The sequence below is a fragment of the Cebidichthys violaceus genome, unplaced genomic scaffold (genome assembly GCF_023349555.1).
Source record: "Cebidichthys violaceus isolate CVI_PGR_0920_01 unplaced genomic scaffold, fCebVio1.0.p SCAF_28, whole genome shotgun sequence".
Taxonomy (NCBI): Eukaryota; Metazoa; Chordata; class Actinopteri; order Perciformes; family Stichaeidae; genus Cebidichthys; species Cebidichthys violaceus.
In genome coordinates, this window is record NW_027176461.1 from 24,677 (window position 1) to 48,649 (window position 23,973).

General features: G+C 42.2%; 1 protein-coding gene across 1 annotated transcript; it reads left to right on the plus strand.

Annotated features, from left to right (window-relative positions):
* The first annotated feature begins 293 nt into the window (after positions 1–293).
* palm1b (paralemmin 1b) lies at positions 294–23,701 on the plus strand. The gene is made up of 6 exons (XM_068721519.1): positions 294–758; positions 13,601–13,643; positions 14,584–14,664; positions 19,175–19,290; positions 19,954–20,024; positions 20,266–23,701. The coding sequence occupies exons 2-6, from the start codon at positions 13,602–13,604 to the stop codon at positions 20,643–20,645; spliced, it is 690 nt and encodes a 229-aa protein (XP_068577620.1). The 5' UTR covers positions 294–758; position 13,601; the 3' UTR covers positions 20,646–23,701.
* The last annotated feature ends 272 nt before the right edge of the window (positions 23,702–23,973 follow it).

A 23,973-nucleotide genomic window follows, 5' to 3' on the forward strand; every position in this document is an offset into this window, starting at 1 on the left:
TTATGTAACCGAATGAAAACACGCCTTGAGAAGTCTTCACGTTGAGCCTTTCCACCGCTAGATGGAGGAGTGGGGCAGAACAGCTGAGATAATGGTCCCTTCTCCTCCAGTAGGAGAGCTGGATTTGATACCAATTTTAGGCCGCAAGTACACTCCTCTTCTGCAGCCCTGAAGCAGACAGCCTGGTTCCTTGGACGTCATATGATAAGGCTGGAGGAGAGCCAGCGGGGCCCCAGTTTGGAAAGGAGGACCTATCTCAGTCAACGCGCGCAGTCAGGGCCCCCTTTATCTCCACAAGGCAGGGAGGCGTATCCTTTCCCCCTCTCCCACTCCCCTTCACATACCACTCTGACTTTCTCTCTCTCTCTCTCTCTCTCTCTCTCTCTCTCTCTCTCTCTCTCTCTCTCTCTCTCTCTCTCTCTCTCACCCATACACTAACTACACTACAACCTGCTTCAGACGACGCCCCAGCGCCCATGAGATTTCCACTTAGGGCAGAGCCAAGTCTGCCGTGCATCGTTTTCGCTCGAGAGGAAACAATCGGGATCTTATTATTGTCGGGCTGCGCGCTCACGCTGCCCACGGCATCACCTCAGCAATAACAGAAGGGGTGCCAGCCAGAAGAAGAAGAAGAGGAGGAGAAGGAGGAGGAGGCGGAGGAGAAGAAGGGGTGTTAGCGTATTCCGAATTGACGCTCAGAAATAAACAGCCTGTTTGGAAGACGTCCGTGGCGGGAAGGGAAAGGGATCTGCAACTGAGTAAGTCGTGATTTACAACGTGTGTCCTTTTTTCTGTAGCTGACCTGCTTTTTTGGTGGCTCGTCCAGCGGCTGGCTGTGCAGCGGCGCAATATTTAAGCTTCCAGCCCGGCAGCATCCTTTTTTTAACTCGGGCTGGAGGCATGGCAGAGGGATGGAGACGAGGGTTGGGGGGTAGATGAGTAAAATATTGGTGGTATCACATTCTGCACTTGCGAAATTCCTTTCTGTAAACACGGCCGCTGCACTAATATGAGGTAACAACTAGTAATCACAAGAGGCGCAGCATCCTTCAGGGGACGTGAATTGCAAATTTAAGACGACAAGCTCACAATAAAGTCATGCGCTGGTTTGCGGGTGAAAAATAGAAGAAAAAATAGCTGCATGATCATGTCACGCCAAAAGCCCTGTTGGATGACCAGAGGGCCGCTTTACTGTACTGCACTTTGAAGCCACGATACAGCCAGGCCGACAGGTGTAAACGGGACATGTTTACGCGAACGCCTTTGATAATGCATCATGTCCTATCGATCTGTTTGGCGAGGAGAAGGGTTTCAGCATGTCTGCTTTTGCCTCGACGGTGAATTCCAGCGGCGCCACCCGTGCGTGGCCGTCACCGCACGGGTGAGGGATGCTGACTGGCTCGCGGGCTGTGGAGGAGAGTAACGGGGTATTCTATGGTGTGTGTCTGTGTGTGTGTGTGTGTGTGTGTGTGTTGTGATGTGAGCGGTCTGCTCCAACATGGCGCTCATGAGCTGAAAAACCTTGGCCATTACATACTCCTGTCTGGAATTTACACTGTGCAGTCGACCAGGCGGCCGGGTTTTTCTTTCTTTTTTTGGATAGCAGAGAATGAGAGTGAGCATCCCTGACTGCTTGAGATTTAACTCAAATTAATTTCAGCTCAGGTTGCCCCTGGTGATAGAGTCTGGCTCCTCTGTCCTCCCAGAGTATCATATTATCCTGTGTGTGTGTGTGTGTGTGTGTGTGTGTGTGTGTGTGTGTGTGTGTGTGTGTGTGTGTGTGTGTGTGTGTGTGTGTTTGTGTGTGTGAGTGTGGGTTTCATCCTTCTGTTTCTATTCCAGTCTCTGAATAGAACAATATCTTTTGGACCGACTCCTCAATTTTCTTCTTTTTTTTACTCTGTTTTTGTAATAATGTTTGATCACAGCATGGTGACACCAGACAAAGAGTGCCTTTTTTTTTTGTTTGGTCTTGCGTCCATTGTTTCTCTCCTGGGTTTCTGGCCTGTGAACAGACGTCACTGTTGTGCACAACATCTTTGTTGACAAGACCACCAAGTTCATGACGATAGAGTCCGCAAACGTAACACACCCACTGCATTTCTGAGAGAGTGAGTCCTCGAAGTACCGGACAGAGACTCTTTGTTTTAGTCATCTACAGTGACAGCTACAGTGACACCTGTTTGATTGACTCCCTTTTTCATGACAGTTTAAAAAGGAGCAGAGCCGACTAGTCCTAAGTTTGCGATGTCAAGAAAAGTGCAAGGAATGATGTGTTTCGGTGCAATGATTAGATAGAAAAATGTTCACCACGAGCAATATGTTGGGCTCTCTGTTGCCCTTTTCTGTACTGTGTTATAGCTATACTTACTTTTTAGAAATCTGGCAGAAAAAGCACAAGAAAGGACTACATTTCTGATCAAGAGCCATTAAACAAAGTACTTTAACGCCCCTTTTAACCGGCTGTTTGAAATCACAGTTTCCTATGGATCACAACCTCTACTTAATTAATAGATTATGTGCGCCAGTCTTAATTGTCCAACATTCTGGAAATGTGTTCTTATTTATCAGAAAATACTTTGAAAATAAAAACAGATCTCTGAGCACATAAATGATGCACAAAATTGATAATCGTAATCATAAGAATAAGGACAGTAATTACACTACGTGGCCTTCAAGAATCACAAGGAAAGAATTTCTTAGAATTTTGCACTGGCGCAAATATTTAAAAAAAGGAGGGATTACAATATGAGCGGCACATGTTTGTTGTCTGTTCTGTCATTTTATTGTATGAGCGAGACATGTTAAGTCCCCCGTAGGCCTCAGCCCTTCTGTGTGTGAGCTGAGGGTCTATATCCGGTCGGCTGCTCTGTGTTGTGTCAGCGACTGGCAGTAGAGCTGACAGCACTTGTCTTGTCCACCCAATCATCATGCGGCATTATGACTCTGGACAGCCACATTTCTGTGTGTCAGGTTTTGTGTGCTCGTGTGTGTGCAGCTTTGTGTGTGTATTTTAGTCTGTCTTTGCTTGTTTGCCAGAAAAAAAGATGGATTGTGTGTGTGTGTGTGTGTGTGTGTGTGTGTGTGTGTGTGTGTGTGTGTGTGTGTGTGTGTGTGTGTGTGTTAATGGCTGTCTCCTGGCCCGAGAGGCTGGGCACCAGGGATGGATCTGTTTTCACCAATTTAGATAGGAGAAATGGGCTGGTAACCGGAAAGGTCATCCATCCTAATCTTGGACTGTCAATGAAAAATTAGGTGAAATGTGAATGAATGACCCCCTTTTCTACCAACCAACTCCAGTCAAAGTGCCCAACAGAAGTCCTCAGTGAGCTGAACTGGGAGACAAACTACCCAGATAAACACAGCTCAACGGGCAAAGGACACCCAAGTGACGTAACAGTTTTGTTGCTGATATTAAAGCAATAAAACAACCTAATGCTCACTTACACTAGAGTAATCAAGTCACACATGTAGCCCACACATGTCTTTGTATTTACAATTCATTAAATTGCTGTATGTATGTGAAAGGGCAACACAGTCTCACGGCAGTTCGTGAAATAGTCACAAATTGTAATCTATTGGTTTTGTGTACAGGTACACGAATTGTCTGTTTGTTTTTGTGTCGCTCGGTACAACTTCTTTTTTTTCGTGACGCTCGCTGCTTTGCTGTTTTGTTTTGGTGTCACCACTAACGTCAACGTTGTGCAGCATTTAGCATTTTCAAGTCAGATATTTCCCCTTCAAGAGTTAGTGATCAAAACAGAGCTAAAAGAAGACTGAATATATGTCATGTCAGAAACCCATCACATTAGCAACTGTTTGCTAACACGTTCATCATATCAACTTTCAGCAAAAGGCAAAAGTAAGACATTGTTGTGTTTACAGCTTATTTCCACTGCTCCCAAAAAGCAGCTAATGCAGGTTTAATGAAAATGCTGGGGGTTAAAGGTAACTTCTACATTAAAAGTGACACAAAACTAATATTTTGCTTTCAACGTAGTACCACGACCGCCAATGTATGACTGCAATTTGCTAAAATTCAAGTGGCAGAAGTGGTTGGTTCAACGCTATTAGCAGAAAATGGCAAGCCTCTCACGGGTTCACATCCTGCCCTGAGCGAGTAGCCCCAGAGTGAGTGATATTACTAATTATCCTCAATGACCTTACTGTCGTTAAGAAACAGTTTTTGCAGTGGTTATGAAATCACATCAGCATGGTAGTCGAGGGAGATGTATGTTATTCATTACAGAAGCCCTTACAGTTACTGTTTTTGAGCTCGAAGATGGTAGTGTCGGGTAAGAGAGGAAGTGGAAGTGAATGCTTGCTCAGCAGGCGCACAGATAAGGAGTAACATCTGGGCAGATGGTAGAGTTGTGATGTTTTATTTGATAATCTGCCTTGGCCTTTCTGCCTCCTTTGTTTTTTCTCTTTCTATTAATCTCTGCCCCCTCTTTTCTTCCTGGATAGTCACTTTTTCTTTCCTTTTTTTCGGACTACCTCTCATTACAAACCCCCCTCCTTGCTGCTTTGTCATGACAGATAAGGCGAGAAAGGATTTCTTTTTTTTCCTCTCTTCCCAGCAGATGGTCTTTCTTCTGATAAACTGTAATTTTTAGCCACTAAGTCATTTTAATCTCAGAGGGAAATGTGCTCAGCGGTGTGTGTATGTGAATACACACACCGCTGTGTGTGTCTTATGCACCCCTCCCTGAAACACGCGCACACCCGCGCGCTCATATGACGATCATCAGTGTTGCTGCAAAGATGCTATCAAGGGCACTATTGATAAGAAATAGTTCATCCATCTGTTTGCACTGTAGATAACCTGAAACTAACACACACACACACATTTACACACATTCACATCTGGTTTAAGGGGAAAGAGGAGAATGAATAGAAGGTCTTATCCCCTTATAAATAAGGCATAGCTGGGTTTTTTATGATCTCAGAAGAGATTGGACAGGGTGATATTGGACAAACATACTTAGCATTAACAATTCCTGAGCCTCTTGAGGGCCTTAAGTGGGGATTGGGCTCTTGCCATAAGGGAAGGCCCCTATTTGGCCTAATGGTTCCTGTGTTAACATTGAGAGGCTGCTCCAGTAATGCAGGTCCGTAGGCTTCCGCTATCCGGATACGTAGAGTTTGCTGATTGAGCGGAGCGCACACCAGGACGCTGTCTGACAGACTGTCTGTAAACACAAAAACAATGCTGTCAGCAGGTAATGTTGATGCTAATCAATACTTAGAACCACCAACCTATTTCAGCATTCTGCTTCAACTCTCTCAGCTTCTTGAAATATGTTCAAGCCTTCATAGTAATGAGACACAAATAGGAATGGGACACAAATAGGAATGCCCATATACATGCATTCAAATGAAGGCGTGTGTGAACATTTTCACCAGGGACACATCGTGTCAATGTCTGCCTCAGTTGTGTTTATTGTGGCCCATTCTGCCTCCCTGCCTGTTCATTGCCATTTCTCTACCTGTCCACCAGATGCCCTCAGACTTTCCCACCTGTCCCAGTCACACCCCCACATCCAGCCACTCCCTGCTGCTCCACAGAAACCCATTTCCTGCCATTCCCATCATCTGACCCTCCCTGCCCGCCTGCGCTCAACTGTTCCCTGTTTCACTCATTAATATCCCAGTATAAAAACCAGCCCATTTCCACCCACATTTTACCAGATTGTCCGGTTTGCAGCCGTCCTAATGTTCCAGCTGTTAGTGTGCCGACCTGATCCACGGACTACTTGTGAGTCGTGCTTTTGGGTTCGAGCTTTCTGTTATTTCTGAGCTGTTACACTCATTGTAATAAATCCAGTTGCTCTAGTGTTGCTGTGTCGTGAGAAGCAGTCGCAGGGAGATTGACCCTTTTTCTGGAGGATTCAAGCATTTTTTTCAAGATTGCAAATGGTAAAGCTGCTATTTTAGTTGCTAAACCAAGTGATAAGATCGAGTGCAAAATGCCTTTGATGGCCGCTAGAAGCAGGTTTCAAAATGTGTCTGTTCTGAAGTGAATGGATTGCTTTGTCTTAGGGCTGCAACTAATTATTTGTTGAAATTAATCCTCCAATTATCTGACAGGAAAAGGATAAAGTCCACACATTTAAAGAAGAAGAAATATCTGTCATTTTTGCTTGAAAAATAATCTGCTTCAAAATGGTTGGCACTTAAATTTCAGTCAGTTGACTAATTGACAGCTAATTGTTGCAGCTCCATATTGTAGCACGGCTAATGCATACGTCCCTCTCCATTGCATTGTTTTTATTATGGTCATGGACCTTTTGTGTAATCTCTTTTCAGAGCCTTTGTTTGTTGTCTTCTAGCAGCTTTGTGATGTTGCTACACACAACCAAATCTTTAACCATGCTGTTTATTACCTCTCATCTTGTCCTCTTGTATCCAGAAGCTCAGACACTTCTGCATCTGTTGTCTTCTGTTGTGATTCAGAACAGATTGTTTACCAGGTGGGGAGCTAACAGGCCTTTATACCACTCAGGCGTATTGGTTGTCGCTCCGTCCCCAAATTTGGATTTTCTGAGCAATGAACCGAACCCCATGCTTTCAAACCTCCACCACAGGCCTATCTGTGACATCAAAGACAGTACGCATCTCCATGCAGTGGCTGGAATCAAAACGGTAGCAATCGATAAAGTGTCACAAGAGCTGTAGACTTGGCGTGCATTCCCTGGATGTATAAAAATTAACAGGCAAACACAACGACTGAACAGATTTGAAGTGTGAAGGTTTATTGTCGTGGAAGTAATGAAGGTTGAGTGCGGTCAAGTGAAGAAATGAGGCGAGGCGATGAGGAGGAATCAAGAGAGAAGAGACAGGACTTACAGAGAGGCAGAACAAGACATGGGAGTACTGGGACAGACGTCTTTAGTCAGGTTAGGAACTGATAAAGAACTTAATGCAGAACCACAAAAATGGTCAAACAGCATCTGAAACCCCCTTTCCCCCACACCTATCTAATCATTTATGTAACTTTACCAAAAGTCCGACAATCACGGCCACTTTAGGCAGCGATTGTTCAGGTGTGTGCAGCTTACAAAGTAGGCAGGATTTGACCTCTCGAGCTCTCCTTATTATTCTTTACACAACCACTGTGACTTTTTAAGTGGACAAACGAGGGCGGCGTTATGCTTGCTGGCATGATTGTTTGTTTGTTAAAGTAGCACAAAAAAAAATGAGGTGGTGCAGACCATCCTTGTCCGAAAGTTAAACCAGATCTTTCCACCACTTTCAAACTTCGCCACAAACCACTCTGATTTTGCACAGATTTTACTAAATCAAATCAATTCTGTCGTCGCGGACAGTCTCACTCAGCCTGTGAAAACAGTTGTTTATCATTGATGTCACCGAGTTATCTTAGCTTGGGCTTGAAGACTTTTAGTGTTAGGGTTACACGCGAAGGCTGTGTACAAACCGTTGTTTACCGTAGGTGTATTATGGGTAGTCACCGTTTCTGGATCTTGACTATTGATAAAAAACTTCAGTAAAGAACTGACTGTCACTTCTTTCTGACCCCTTCATCCCACCCCACATGTCTCAGTCTGTGTGTGGCTTCTCAACGTGGACGTTTCACACTATGTCTCTCCTCTGTACTGACAGAGCAGTTATTTATGACCTCTGGGGGGTAAAAGGAGCTTTCCCCTCTGACCCCTGGAACACTAACATGTGACCTCAGTAGACTTCCTCAAATTTTTATTGGCAGTGCACTGTTTACGTTTAGGCAGAATTTGTGTTGTGCCTCAGATAGAAGGACGCAGAGCTGCATGTGTGCTGACCCGGGATGATTGTGTATGTGTGTGTGTGTGTGTGTGTGTGTGTGTGTGTGTGTGTGTGTGTGTGTGTGTGTGTGTGTGTGTGTGTGTGCGTGTCCAGAAAGGCAGGGAGGAGTATTGTTGTCCCTGTGCTCTTTTGGCCCCAAGGAAGGAAGCTGTGGAAGTGGGGAGTAGAGAGGAGGAGAAAGAAGTGCCACTCCAACTCAGTGAGTGTGAAGGAGATTTCAGATTAGTTTCCCTTTTCAGACTCTCGTATAGTTTTCTAATGCAGGGTCTGCATCATTAAGCTCAAGAGGCATTTTCACAGTCATCATTCTTTCTGAAGATAAAACGTTTTTTTCCAGTGTGTGACTTGACTGTAGTGTAATTGAGCATTAGGTTGTTTTTTTGCATTAATATCAGCAATAAAACTGTTTCGTCACTTGGGTGTTTTTACAGTGTTGTTTTGTGTGTGTCTCTACATGCTTTTTTCATTCAAGAATAGCCAGAAATCAAGTTCACAGCTGCGATCTGTCCAGATTTTAAATAATAGTACGTCGTTAGTAATTCAATTTGTCCTTGGTCTCTCAATTCCATCTTATTTCTACAGGTGTTCATTTATGTGAGTGTGCTTGTGTGAGTGGGTGTTGGGGATTTTTTTTATTATGGCTGCGCAGTATCACTTAAAAGCTTCTTGCTGTTATGAATTAACACCTGAGTGAACACATTTCCCTTTTATACGGCAAGAAGGGCTCTGTAGAAATAGGTTATTAGATGCTGCATGCCAGTATTTTATAACTGGAACCATTAGAGGCTATATTGAAGGGTATTTGTTGTAATTTGTTACGTGATATGAACAGTGTGAAATGAGTGTGATTCTCCCAGTGTCATTCATCTTTTTTCTGTTTGGCTACTTGTCTAGTCTTCATAGCATACCTGTTACTGTGACTGACTTCAGCGGCGGATTCAGTGCGCTATTGAGTTGTTAAGGCAGCGGAATGGTGTTTTTGGGGTTGATTTAAAACAAACTACACTGCCCAAGTTTATCTTAATGAAGGGACATATTGACATCAACAGTGTGGCTTATTAATATTTTGCGTATTTTTTGGACAACAGTGAAGTGTTACCAGGCTTTAACACATGATGCTTGCTTGATCATTTTATTTTTATTTTTGGTCCCATGAGATTTGTTGACAATACCAAAAATATGGAACATCACAAGACTCGTCCTTTAATAACTCTCCTTGTGAAAATGATATTCTTGTTTATTTTTTTCACGTTTTTGTTTCGTCCCATATGGTTGCAGCGTTGTAGGTGTTGGGTCAATTGTTAACTATCTGATGAAGCACAGATGCAAGAAAACAAGCTCTAAAAAGAATCTGCTCATCAGAGTATGTGTGAGTGTGGGAGGCAGGATCAGAATCAGTCCAATTAAGGGTTGTTGTGGTGTTTGTTTAAAGTAATCCTAGATTAGCTGTGATGAGACCTGGTGTAATCTGCCCCTACAGACAGATGGAAGACCCGTGGCTGTCCCAGAGTCACACAGTGTGACTGGTCTCATGTACAGATCAGTACAGCGTGTACTTGCTGACTTTTTTACTTCCAGACTGTGTAGCGGAAATAATGAATACAATGTTTCTTAATCGACTTTTCAGAACACATTAGTGCAATTGGATGTAACATACTTGGTTCCTTTACAAAAAAACAAGTTTTTAAAAGTTGCAGCAAGGACAATCATTTTGTAAAAGTTGGAAAGAAAACCATTTCTTCTCACCTTGGAGAGAGGAGAGTTTTAAATCCATGTTGGGCTTTAGGTCATCATGATATCCCCTAACAAAGACGTTCAGCAGGATTATCTTTCATTGAGCGCCTTGGACATTAAGGTAATCACTTTTAGGGCATTTCAGTCCAGATAGAGAGTGTGTAAAGTGACTGCTGGTGCCAGAGGACCGTGATGCTATTAGAAGAGGATGCTGGTGCTCTATGCAGGCAGATAATGTGTTCCTGGAAATGCTACAGCAGCAGTGCACTCAACAGGGAATAGGGCTGGTCATTAGTCCTTTTTCCTGACTTCTTCTGCCCTGCACCGGCCTTGAGATATCGACAAAAAACATCCCTAGTTTTAGTTTGTTGTTTGTATGTAGACTGCCAGCTAAGACAGCTTTGTCCCTCAGTCCTGTTGGTCTATTATATGTATCCTGTCTCAATATGTTTCTGCTGTCTGTGAGCAACTCCCTAGATGTCTTCCTTACTCCGTCAGAAAATGTAATTACTCTTCTAACCATGCCGCAAAGATGCTTGTCTTTGAGTCTGCTTTCCTTTCTCCTTGTTTGTCCATAATTTATGAGGGAGGCAGCAAGACAAAAGGCCCACGATGTTCCGACAAGGTGGACATATTTTTTTTCCAATACATCTTTAAAAATTAATTACAGCTGTAGCCCAGTTAGCGAAGCAGGGCTAGCTTTCAAATTTAGGTTTGAATGGTGGGACAAGCTTTGAAAGTCTGAGCACTTAACTCTCAGTTGGTTCAGTGGACATCTGTTGTTAACTTTGGCATGAACTGGGCAGTTTTGATCATAACTCACAGAGACACACAGCAGATTTTTGAGGGTTGATTGCTTTGAGATACACTGTTTTATGTTTCGGCATTGGTATTGAATCTCTGTAGCACCAAAACTGTCAAAACAATTTTGAGCAGATAATTCCTTATTTGAACCTCACTTTTGATGTTTTCATCTTCATCAGTTGTCATGAGATGACTCAGCTGTGATCTGTGGAACTAGTCAGGAGATAGCAGCTAAAACAGGTGATAGCTCTGGAAAGCTAGTAAGTGGACCTTCAGTTAACTACCATTTCCCAAAATCAGGGAAGAACTTTCTTTTTTCATGCTTTTTCATCAACTTTTTGCAGATATTTGACTATTTTATTCAAGCAAATATCTCATATAATTGCATTGTGTCAAGACTAAATGTAACACCAGTGGATATTAGAAGTTTGTCTTATTTTCTTAAAAATGGTTGAAGAAAAACACATCTTTAAAGTAAATACAATTTAAAACAATACCCATCTCCAATTACTGTAGATGTTCATCAATGCCGATGGGCTTTGGAACAGGATTTTGTTTAATTACACTGACAAATTAGTAGCTGGACAATGTTATGTTAAGTTGACTGAAGACTTTTGTTTATGTATAATTCACATACAAATAAATCTTCTGTAAACTGATGACTTTATCATATATAATATGTATGTTCTGTTGATCTGAGAGAAAAAGTAAGAGCCCTGTGACATTTATTTTGTGTCAGATGTACGTAACTCTCATATTGGGACGTTTTATATGCAAGCTTTCACCAATAAACTTTTGAGTTGCGTGCGTGAATTGGGATTGGCTCACGTGTACCCTGCAATTTTTCACAACTGATGTTTCCAACAGACGTAATTAAAATAATATAAAAACACGTCATAGCTACGCTGTGGGTGTGTTCTGCCTCTTCTCAGCTGATTCTCACAGTGACCTATCGGAGGCCCGGATGGGCAGCCGGCAGTTCCAGGCCTCCTTCATACCACTGATGAACTGATCCAGATGCTCAGTCAGCTAACTGCCCTGCTTCCTCCGCGACCCGAGGGCTGGGAAGGGACGGAAGTTATGGGAGAAAATAAGTTATAAAACACTGTCAACAAACAGCATAAACAGTATTGTATTATTGATTAAGTTACAGTGCTGGCTTCCCTTATTCAGCCTCTTTTACTCAGTGCATCTCCAGATGTTTTTTTAATTCCTCCTGTTTGTGCTGGATCAGTGCTAAAGGCGAAAAAAAAAAGAAGGGGGGGAGATCAGATGATTGTGGTTTCACTTTTTCTCCCAAAACAATCTCCATGTGATGTCGATGTGGTTTGGTAGAGAAGCAGAGATCAGTGGGGTGTTTGAATGAGTGTGTGCATGAAATGAGTGTCCTCCCACAATAAACCCCTGAGGTTTTTGTGAGTCGTACAGCTTCTGTGATTGGATGGTGGGCTCACATGCATGACCGAAAATGTATGCCTCTTTATGCTTTAAGAGGAGCCAGTGTTGTTGCCTTGCATTCTTTCGTGAGTGTATCAACGTGACCGACCCTACAGCAAGGGGCCGGATAGAAACAATTTTCTTTATTGACATGTTCACAATTCAGGCTTTGTTAGTATTCATTTGAGAAATGATGCAAGCAAACTCACAGCAACAGTGGGTGTCCTGGCCACTCATCAGGAGGAGTGACGCGATCAAACGGTTTTAACACATTTTACTGGCGCTGGAGAGGGGTGGGTGGGGAGTTATGTAGAGTAGTTGTGTCATCGTTGTTTTGTAAGAGTTTGGTTTGGACCAGTGCAGATAAATCAGAATCCCATATGCCTTGTGATACAGTTTCAGTTTGGGCTGGAAAAGGCACACGGCTGTTAAGATGTCGCAGCCGCTTAGTGCGCTTCATCAACCACCTCCGATCTCTTCTTGGGGCTACATTGTTTAACACATTCAAGTCACACACTGTAATGTTCATAGAGGCTTTTGCTACTGTATCATGACAAAATAATTAAATCTATGTTAAGGTAACAAATGTCATCCCTTATTATTTTATGTGAGTCATTCGTTCCCCTCAATTAACTTTGTGGCCAAGGCAGTCTCAACCACGCTTGAAAGTATAATGTGGTTTCATAGGTAACGAATGTCATCATACATAGATTCAATGAACCTGACATCATCCATTTGTCTTTAATGTACATTTGTGATGTCGTAATTAGTACTCCAACTATTCATTATAGTTTGTTTTGCATTTGCTTTATCAAGTTATCGATGGATCTTTTGGTCTATAAAATGCCAGAAAACTGTAAAAAAAAAAAAAGTCTCTCCAAGGTCTCTTACGGTCCGAAACCCAAAGATCTTCCATGTTTTTCAATTTGTTGATAATCAAAATGGTCTACACTTAATTTACTGCTGATCAATTCATAGATTAATCAAGTAATTGTTTCAGATCTAATCTTAATTTCTACATGCAAATTGAATTGGATTTAATTTGAAAAAGAAATACATTTTTGCCAGCCAACAATTCTCATGTTGAATGGGGAAAGGTTATAATTATGTAGTATTATACACATTGCGCTTATAGTATCCCTTTAAAAACATACAGCCCTTACTGAGGGGGACTATGACTTTGGGGTCTCTCCAGTAAATACCGCCCTCCAACGCCGAAATGACAATAACACCCCTTGTAAATTAATTCCTACACAACACAAGTGACTATTGGGTCATCATATATAGGAATGTCATCTCAGATGATATGCCATTTCCTATTATAAATATATCTTCTCTTTTTATGACTGACGTCAGAAGTCATGAACAATTTTATGCTTGAAAGAGATGAAGTCAGCTATTAACCACAGGAAAAAAACTACAACTTGATGTACTTGATATGTGATTTTTTTAAGGGAGCCTGATACTGTCATAGCTTTTTCCTGTCTCAGTCGAGCAACCAGTCCTTCTTCTCTTGCTTCAGCTGTGCTTCTGTCCATCTTCCATCCCGGAGCTCTGGTCTGGAACCTATTAGAGCAGGAATCTCCAGCAGCGTCCTGCTAGTGCATTAGCATGCCTTCACTGACTCTCTCTGACAGGAAAGAGACACTGATTTAGTGCGAGCAGACACATATTTAACCTCAGTCACCGGGAAGTCTTTGGAAGGTAAATGGCTAGTGAACGAATGCGAGGAAAGTTGTTTGTCACAGTGTGTTATGTCTGATGTTGGTGGTCATGTGTGGTTAAATAACTCTCTCTCTCTCTCTCTCTCTTTTTCCTTTAGGATGGCTGAGGTGTCCCAAGAGGAGAAACTCCAGGCCATCGCTGTAAGTTATTTGTATCCATCTCTTCCTTTCTCTCTTGTACACACGCACACACATACACACACACATACACATACAGAGTGCATGTCAGGACACAGTGATGGCTGTAGAAACAGCAAATCATTGCTGCTTGTCAGGATTTGACCGCCCGTCTTAATGACTCAACCTTTTAGATCCCATATCCCTCAACCATTAGAGGGCACAGAGAGCTAATGCAGCGGCTCTCAGCATCCTGCTCTATTGGTCTTTCATTGCTTCGGTCTGTTTCATCCTCTCTATCTTTGTCTTTTCAGACACACAATATCTAGGTTCTCTGCCCAGTATAATTCTGTTTGTTGAGGTATACATTTTCACAAAGCATTCAGAATTAATGACAATGTCACTGAAGCACGTTTAAATTTGGTTTGTTGTGAGCGGTTTTGGAAAATCATTACACAGCGATTTACACAGTGATTTATTCAGAATTTGCTGAAACATCAAAACTTTGAAATGTCCGCCAACAGAAATAAAGGTACTTCATGATAAAAAAAAGCTTCTATTATCAACATTAGGATCGCAAAACACCAACCCCGAAAATGTACTTGACTTACGGAGTGAATGATATGTGCCATTAAAAATACAGCACATACGGTAACTGTACACCAACTTCCCTCTCATTCTCTCTCACTCTTATTTTTCAGACACACTAAGCAATAAACATTGACTGACACATAATGTACTCAGTCATCAAAAGTTACCATTAAATCATCAGCACTACCATAAAGACAAAGGCGGGGTATGTTCTGATGTCGATGTCGATAAGATCCATGAGTTTCAGTTCTAATAATTTGTGTGTGTGTGTGTGTGTGTGTGTGTGTGTGTGTGTGTGTGTGTGTGTGTGTGTGTGTGTGTGTGTGTGTGTGTGTGTGTGCGCGCGTGTGTCCGTGTGTGTGTGTTGTAACAGGAGAAAAGGAAGAGGCAGACAGAGATTGAAAACAAGAGGAGGCAGCTGGATGATGACCGACGGCAACTCCAGCATCTCAAGGTACACACACACACTCACTTCCGCATGCAAACACATGCTCACATTATGCACATGCCCTACTTGTACTACTGCACTTGTGAGAATAATTTTGAAAACAGGTTTGCTAATGTTTAGAAGTCACTGAGTTAGTTAGTTACAGCACAGTCAATGGGGTTGTGATGTTCTTCTTTATTGCAACCTTGCATTGTGTTTTTTAAGCAGGCCGTTTAACAACAAACACAAAGAAACACTGATGTTCTCACAGGGAAAATTGTGGATCTGAGACCAAAAAGTTGCACCATATTGAGCTTTGATCACCACAGTGTGCACAGAGGACACAATCATAGAGTGTCCAGATCTTTGCGCCACAAAGGAGCGTGCAGTGATTTCAAACATAGTTCCAGTTTAGCTGTTATTTCCACCTTAAGTTGGCAGATCCAGAAAATAATCCATTCTAGGGTACCGGGATCAAACGTGAACATTTTAAACAGTTTCTTTTTCTAGAATCTAGTCCATCCTGTTCGGATGAGGTACAAAAGCAATAGGGGTCGGCAACCTTTTCGATATGAGGTGCCAATGTTAAATTTTCTTGTTAATCAGTGAGCCATATTAGCATTAATGTGAACATTAAGTTAAATTATGACACCGCATCAACATTTTAATCAACAAAACAGATAACAGATCTGCAATGTTAGTCCATCAATAGACAAAGTGCATTGCAACATTTTTCTCCTTTAATCAGGACATTGTTTTTATAAATGAGAGCACTATACAAAGAAGGCTGCCATCCTTGTGAAAACATCCACATTAGAGTTGAAAGCATTAACCCTTCTAACCCTCCACTAATCTTGTTCATCAGCAACAAATTCTGCGAAGAAGGCAACGAGTACCAGCCAATCAGAGGCAGAGTTAGGCGGGTCTTTGCGAAATCTGGGTGGGGGGGAAAAAAATAAAATGAAACTACCACAAATAACAGGCCGCACAACTGAAAATGGCCGAGAAAGAGGTAATTTGGCATGCTGGATGAGAGGGCACTTCAACGTCTTTAAAAAACTCTCTTGCACACTTATTGCCAGTGTTCCATTGGTTGAGCTACCTGGCATGTGGCCTAAGGTTGCTTATCCCTGCACCAATCGTTTGTTTCTTTTACTTACAAATTCCACCACCTTGAGTAAAAGGGTGTATTTGCACCTAGCTCTGTATTCAACATCCTCTGAGAACACTCCAATCCCAACTCTTTCCAAGTGTAACCTGAACCCCTTCGTGCCTCACCAGAAACAGTGACGGTCAGCTCTGTGTTTTCTGTGAATTAAGCTCTATGTGTGAGTGTCACATACCCAAATTACAAAGTCAAACTCAGCAACTCCTTATAAATCTATCAGTCCCACATAGTGAGATACTCCCCAACTGCTGCTGTCACGGAATGTTCAGAATGGTCCGCAGATAACACTAGCAGCTCCTCCACATGCTGTTTATACACACACACACACACACACTCCCTAAAAAACACATTCAAATCTGTGCGCATGTGGACACACTCATTATATCAGAGCCAAGGCTTTTGTCAGCGTATGTGTCAGCACTATCAAAGCTATTTCAGCCCCGGACAATTCGGCAGGTCACAGATACGAGCAAAGGTTGCGGTGTGTGTGTGCCAACTCAGACGCGTGCGTTTGTGGCAAAAGTGCCTGTGACCTGCGCCATTGCCCTTGCGTGCTCCCACTTTTTCTATTTTCAGAGCAAACCTTTGTGTGTGTGTGCATGTGTGCGTGTGCGTGTGTTCGATTTTGTGTGCGTGGCTTCATGAAAGAACACAGAAGCCTCAGACAATGCAGAGGGCTTTGGCAGAGGAAACAGATTTTTGTCCCACTCCCACCAACAGGAAAGGGCTCTTACACTCACCGCTCCCCGCTTTCGTCTCACACGCACACACACACACACACACACACACACACACACACACACACAGAGGGGAAGTGTAATCACGCTGTACAGGAGCATTAGAAGGCTCTTTGTGCAAACCACAGCAAGTATTGCTTTTCCAGAGGCGGCTTTCATGTGGAAAACCCAATAAATGTCTCCGTTCACACACACCACCTTTTTATAAGGGTGTACCTGCCCCACCATTAAATCACACTAATACAGTAACATACGCAAACATTCACACTCTCACAGTGCAGACATAATGGCGAGATTATCTAACAGAATGTTGTTAACACAGAAAGCATTAATAGGAGTTCTGTTTTTAATTAAGCAGTCATGGCAGATATGATTATGCATGCAGCAGCTGGCTCTTTAATTATAACCTCTGTATGTCAACATACTCCAAATATGTAGAACACACAGTTTATAGGGGAGCATATGTAAAACAATGCTCCAAAATGAAATGACCAGCACATACTTTAAGCCAGGTTAGCAGTTTCCCGTTTCCAGTGCTAAGCTAAGCTAACCATCTCCTCGCTGTAGTTTAATATTTACCGCAGAGACACAAGCGTGGTATTAATCTTCTCTCATTTAGGTCATGCCAAGAAAGCTTTTTCCCTAAATGCTGAACTATTCCTTTAAACGATTTTTAAAGGAAGACAATAGTTGATAAAATAATAACAATTACATAGGACAAAATCAAATAATTTTAGAGAAAATTAATTATATTTTCAAAGAATAAGAAGTTTGGGGATTTGAATTTGTAGAAGGAAAGATCCTAAATTAATTTAGCAATAAAGCTCTTTTCCCTGCAGCTGCTCAGTACATTTGGAGGTGTGTGTGTGTGTGTGTGTGTGTGTGTGTGTGTGTGTGTGTGTGTGTGTGTGTGTGTGTGTGTGTGTACCACAGTTCCGCCCTTTGTCTGCTACGTTAGCAGCTTTTACTCTAAAGAACAATGGAGAGAGACGTAACTTCAGTGTTCTGGCTTTACGACTGTTCGTGCAGACTGGTGTGTGTGTGTGTGTGTGTGTGTGTGTGTGTGTGTCTGTCTGCGCGTGTGTGTTTGCGTGCACATGAGTGAGTACATTACGTGATGTCGGGCGTTGGAGTAGTTGGGTGTGGCGAGAGAGCGAGGAAGATTGAGAGAGTAGAGAGACAGAGAGGGAAGCAGGGTAAGATTCAGTGCCCTGGAGACCATGCAGGGCTGGTGTATGAAGAGTGTTAAATTACACCGTGAGACTGTGTGCTGTAAAGCTCTGTTGAGCTGGATGTCTGGAGCTGAATTACTCAATGGGGGAAAGTAAGAGTTGAAACAGAACAACAGGCCCTTTAACAGATACAAACAGATATGCTCTGACATGTAAAACCTTACCCAATATAACATGCGCAAACCATAAAGTTCATGAACTGTATGATGGATAGAGAGGCATACAAGAGAGGGGAATGGGCGGGGGTCGAGTCAGAGAAGAAGAACAAAAAAAACAGGGGGTTTTGCTGTAGAAATTCTTGTTGCATCACTGGAGAGGAATTCACATCAAGCACAGGTCCAGATTTTCAGTCCAACTCGTGAAAGCAAGAGCTTTTTCCAACACTTACCCGTATGGCCAAGCAGGGTTGAATTGCCCTGCACGGTCTAACAGCTGCGAGTAAGACACACTGTTATATTTACCTCGAAGCATGCCAAGTATTTGCTTTGATTTAAGCTTATCTACAGGAGGGAAAGTGGATGGGGGGTCAAGATAAGGATACAGAGCTGTTTGGAAATAGATAGAGGAAATAAACATAGACTGAGGAACAGATAGAGAAGTGGAAGGTAAGAGAATAATAAAGTGAAAAATCCACCTCAGAACAAAGTTTATAGGCTACATTTTATTCCCATGTCATGCTTCATTATAATTCATATGGGGGTATTTAATGATCTTGTCCTAGAATTAACTTTACAGTAATTATGAGACTAACAGTTTACAACCTGTACATTTAGTCACATACGGTGCTCTCAACTTGCCCATGAAGGTGTTTGATGCGGTTTAGGATTGGAAGTATTTTGTTTTTAATCTTGTAGTGACATATCTCGATTTCCAATCCCATGCTCAATTTAGTATAACAGGAGAATTATACCATAGTTTGGATCTTTCTGTGCAGCTCTTTGATGCCCTGGCTATGTGCCACAGTCCACTTGGCAACAACAAGTTGGCAGCAGTTGAAGTATGTGACAGAATCACTGAGTGGCAGCAGTCAGCAGAGGAGTGCTGGACGCCGGTAGATTTTTGTTGTAGATTAGCTAAACGGCTCGTCGTTCTCAGTCAAAATACCACTAGTCTCTTCCAAGTGAGAATGGAGGAGAACGTGTTGCATTTTGGGTGATTGAAGTCCTGTTAATGAATTAATCAGCTCCTGGTGAAAGAAGCATGATTAATAGCCCTCTCCCTGATTATGCTCTTTTCATCATAGCTGATATACACACTCATACTCCAAACAGGGGGAAGTCATAGTGGAATGTGTTCTTCTTTTTGCCACAAATTAAAAATATAATCATTCTCTTACCTAATGCCTTTTTCTCCGTGTTCATTCTCAACAACATGTTAGTATTTGTGATATCCTCTTGCAGTCGAAGGCGTTGAGGGAGCGCTGGTTGTTAGATGGAGCTCCAGCGGAGGAGGAGACTCAGAAACGTCTGCATGAGGACGAGGTGAAGACCAAACTCCTGGAGCAGGTCATCCTCAGGTCAGCATCCAAAAACTCCTGCGTGTCCGATCTTTGTCCAGAAAATAGTTTTAACGGGTCAAATAAGTGTTTGTCAGGGAAAAAATGTAGGCATGCATGTTATTATGTTAAAAGCGCTGTAATCCAAATCAAGTATCCAGAGAAATTGGTCATTGAAGCCATAAATAATTGTGATTTATTTATTTATGTGATGTTTGAACTTAAAGAACTAAAAGAAACCTGATTCCAGTCTGAACATGTCTGAGTGCCATGTCTAAGCATTGGTATAGTTTATAAATACGTTTTTGTCCATTTTAATAACAGCTTTAACTAGAAATGAGATTGTCACATAGTGTAAGGACACTGAGGCTATCATGGTCAGATATATAAAATATTAATTAAAGGGACACATGGTCATATGTTTTTGTAGAACTGATCATCTACTCAAAGTTTGCTCATACATGCATCACAATACTCTCTGTGGTGTAAATTAATTGCAGATTTATTTCAATCAGTAATTTGCGTGTGTGTGTGTGTGTGTGTGTGTGTGTGTGTGTGTGTGTGTGTGTGTATGTGTGTGTGTGTGTGTGTGTGTGTGTGTGTGTGTGTGTGTGTGTATGTGTATGTGTGTGTGTGTGTGTGTGTGTATGTTTGCGTGCGGGTGTGTGTGTGTTTCTGAGCCAGGCTGGAGCAAGAGATTGAAGAACTGGAAACAGACCCTCCAGCCAATAAGGGTGTGGCCAAAGAAAATGGAGGTAAGTTCAGTACCCATGGCAACATATGATCACACGGGAAACCATAGCAACGCAGCCTGGATACCTGTGTTGGAAAGAGAAAGCGAGCTAATATTGGCCTCTTCATTTGCTCTATTACATTGTTCCTCTCTGCCGGAGGTCGTTAAAACAATATTCCCTTTCTTTCTCCATCTCTCTGACTTTCACCCTCTCCCTTTTGCTCTCACCTCACCTCTCAATGACACTGTGGTGCCACCTCTAGGTGAAAATGGAGTAGTGCAGGGCTCGGGCCAGACCCCCAAGAGGGAGGTGACAGGGATCGAGGCTAAGCTGCTGGGTCCCAGTCCTGACCAAGCTAGCGCGGACAACCCCGTCACCCTGGTGTTCATGGGCTACAAAACCGTTGAGGAGGAGCAGGAGTCCCGCACGGCTCTGGGAATGGAAGGTGTTGACGGCAACGTTAAGGCTGAGTTTGTCGTGATCGAGGATGGGGAAGGGAAGGCTGGAGGAGAGGCTGCCACAGAAGAGCAGGCTCCACCCAACGGGAGCATGGCGGATAAAGAAAAGGCCAACGGAGGCGGAGATGAAGGAGAGAAGGGAAAGGAGAAGAAACAGACCTGCAAGTGCTGCACGGTCATGTGAGCTATGTGTGTGTGTGTGTGTGTGTGTGTGTGTGTGTGTGTGTGTGTGTGTGTGTGTGTGTGTGTGTGTGTTTGTGCGTGTGTGAGGGCGAATGTGTGGGTGAGTACACACCTGCACCTGTGCAGGCATGTGTGCTATGGCATGTGTCTGTATTTGCAGATGTGTGTAATTTTGTGTGTGTGTGTGTGTGTGTGTGTGTGTGTGTGTGTATGCGTGCATGTGTGCGTGTCTGTGTGTGTCAGGACGGGGGAGAAGTACAGTCACACAGCCAATATACCAACAATGAGAGCCAATACAAGCTCCGGCTACAACAACAAGAACCACAAAGACTCATAAGTACACTTTACTCTGTATACTTTCTCTGATATGTATTTGACTTTTGATTTCTATTGATATTTTTCTATTTTTCTGTCTTGACATTTATATTGTATTCAGTATGTATATCTTTATCATGGGACTGTGTACTGTAAGTTCGTTGTTATTATTGTTGGAAAAAAAGAAAATGTATTAGCTCTCTGGATTGTACTGCTACCAACTGGGGGAAATCTGGAAACTTCAAATCATTTAAGTCAAAACAGCAAACTATGAAGGACACAGATACTTAAATATATATATACAGTATATATTTCTCTGTGTAGGCCTACCAATTATTTATCGGTCAATTTCATATTGCAATATTGTCTAAGATATTATTTTAAATAGTATTTTAATATATTGATATGAAATTATGTTTTATACAAGGTATTTATTGTTTTTGGTTCTCTATATCATCTCCAACCATTAACTGCATGTAAGCTTGTAAGCACTACCAGAATCGCGTTACAATCATAACAAGTGTCTGTGCTTTCTTAGCCTCATATGTGCTCATATCTTTAGTCACACAAGTCTTTCTATCAGTAACAGTTGATCAAAATTGGCAGTGTTAGAGATGTGCATTAAGCTTAAAAAGAAATCTACAGCACGGAGACAAAGCGGCTGATTAGAACAGTGACCATATTGCGAACCGCATTAGCTTCTCATAGATACTATATGTGACACATGTACATGAAGATCACAGCTTTTGTATTTTTTAAATAATACGGATACTATACTTTATGATCGATAGAGTCATGATGAACCATTGCGCAATGATTAGAAATGCTTAAATCATTTTATTCTCTCAACAGTAGAGTCAATGTGAATCTTATGAGGTAGCACTGCATGAAGCCTTGCAACTGTTTTGACTGTCTTGTCACTTGTTAGGTCTTAATTATACTCTATCACGTTCACATGAATGTAAAACCAGGGGTTAAATTGGGATTAGTTATACCATAACGAGAAGAGGCGGGCTCGCTCAGCTCACCGTAAAAAAAGAAAAAGAAAAAAAAGAATTAAAAAAAGAAGCTTTTTGTCTCTTTATGAACCAAATAAAAATCTGATGATATACTGTAATTTCACTGTGTGTTGGTCGGCTGCTGGTTTCTGTCCTGCTCGCTCCCAGTTTAACCCCTGACTCTTTGTCTGTAGACGCCGGCCCGACAGTACTTGAATAGATTTGCAGCAAAAGGAAAAAGATTTGGGGCATTTCTCACTAATAATAATATTCTCTGGGGACCTTGAATCTTTTTCAGTCTAATAACACAATACAAAGAATTTGGTTGTGCCCAGGTCCTCAAGCTTTTTTTAATAATTATTGTATAAGAAACAGGCCATATTCTATAAGAAAATCCAGTCTAACCATTTGAAAAAGCGCAGGATGCTAGCAAGATAAACACTATACACTATAGCAATTAAAAGCCCTGAAAGCCAATTTGAAAAACATTTGGGCCCTAGTTTACTCATTTGTTTGGCAGACATAGAGGCCATTGACGTTCTGGGTCGGTGATGCTACGCCACCAATGCTTCCACCACCCCCCACCCCAGACTCATCCCCGTCTCTGATTCACCCACACACCATCACCATCATCACCATCATCATTACCGAACACAAACACAGCCCCACCGTCTATGCTTGGAGACACGCAGTTTTCAAAAACCTCTGAAGTTGGTGCTAACCCTGAGTCCCATGACTCGTCGAACACTCTCCATCCACCAACTACTCTTCAACTCTCCCTCCCTCTGTCTTACTCAACCCGCCGGTGAGGGGGGATTGTGGGAATCTACTGCCTCCTGCATTCGTTGAGTAAGAGTCTTTCGCAACCTTCAGTGCCAGATGCATTATCTCATGTCCTGCCTACATTTACCACCAGAGAAATGATCCCTTCTAACATTCCAAAGGGAGGTCAACAGGCGTGGATAGATGAATTATAGTCTATGCTTTCCATATGTACAGTTCCACTGTAATTGTACAACTTGTCACTTTCTTTCTGATATTGACTCGTTTTTCTTTCCTATGGCCTCTTTGCGAGGCGGCATATTGTATTTGATGTGTGTATTTTTAAAAAGAAAAAGATGACCATCTGTGTATTGTTGGTGCCTTTGTCAGGTTCAGTTGGTTGGACTTGTTTGTCTGCCTCCATTTTTTTAGGCCGGGGTTTTTCTTGCTCTGCTCCTGGTCATGATGACCCAATGTAAACACTGCCTTCTACTCTAGAGGGGTACTTCACAACTATGGTAGAATATCATTCTCATTTTTCTCATGATAGCTATAAGTAAATGCAGCTCAGATGATAGGTAATATGCAGACTACTGTTGGTGTCTTGAAAAAAAAACCTTTGGATCCTGTTGTTGGTTTTACTGTAACTGACAGATTACGTTTTTTATTCCACACGTCTGAGAAATTTAACAAAAGCCAAACTACATCCAAAGTTTGAAAATGTTTGGGGATACAAACTTAATGCAGGAGACTAACTGGCTACTAGTCAATGTGCAGTGTATACACATGTGTGCGTATCTATATGCATACATACATCTGTATACATAGAAATACATGTAACTTTGTTGAGCTAAAGCTTTGCTTAATTGTGGGTCTCTGGGACAGCAGCAGAAAAAGCAACCTTGTGTTAGACCAATGCCTGTTCATCTATTCTGTGGTCGTCTAAATGTTTAATCTTGAATAAAACTACTGTTTGTTTACAGCAAGTCAGATAAGCGTGTATGTAATCAACCAAACATGCACATATTGTAGATAGAAGTGTACATGTCAGCCACGGTTAATGATGTGTGTGGTTTTCGGCCTCTCAGCTGATGGAGCCACAGATGGATGACTTTCTGTAGTAATGCGACTGTCTGGTTAAAATGATAAGGAAAATAATTACTATACCCCTCATTTATGAAGAATAAATCATATACAGTAAGGTATGATTTGGGGAGAGATGTTAAACACCAGCAGTAATGTGCATAAATGGCT

Bases quoted from the DNA above. Each gene is read 5' to 3' on its own strand.
- palm1b (XM_068721519.1), top strand. From the start codon at position 13,602: ATGGCTGAGGTGTCCCAAGAGGAGAAACTCCAGGCCATCGCT. The intron at 19,291-19,953 runs GTCAGCATCCAA...TTTCTGAGCCAG, and splicing joins CTGGAGCAGGTCATCCTCAG to GCTGGAGCAAGAGATTGAAG. The intron at 20,025-20,265 runs GTAAGTTCAGTA...TGCCACCTCTAG, and splicing joins TGTGGCCAAAGAAAATGGAG to GTGAAAATGGAGTAGTGCAG.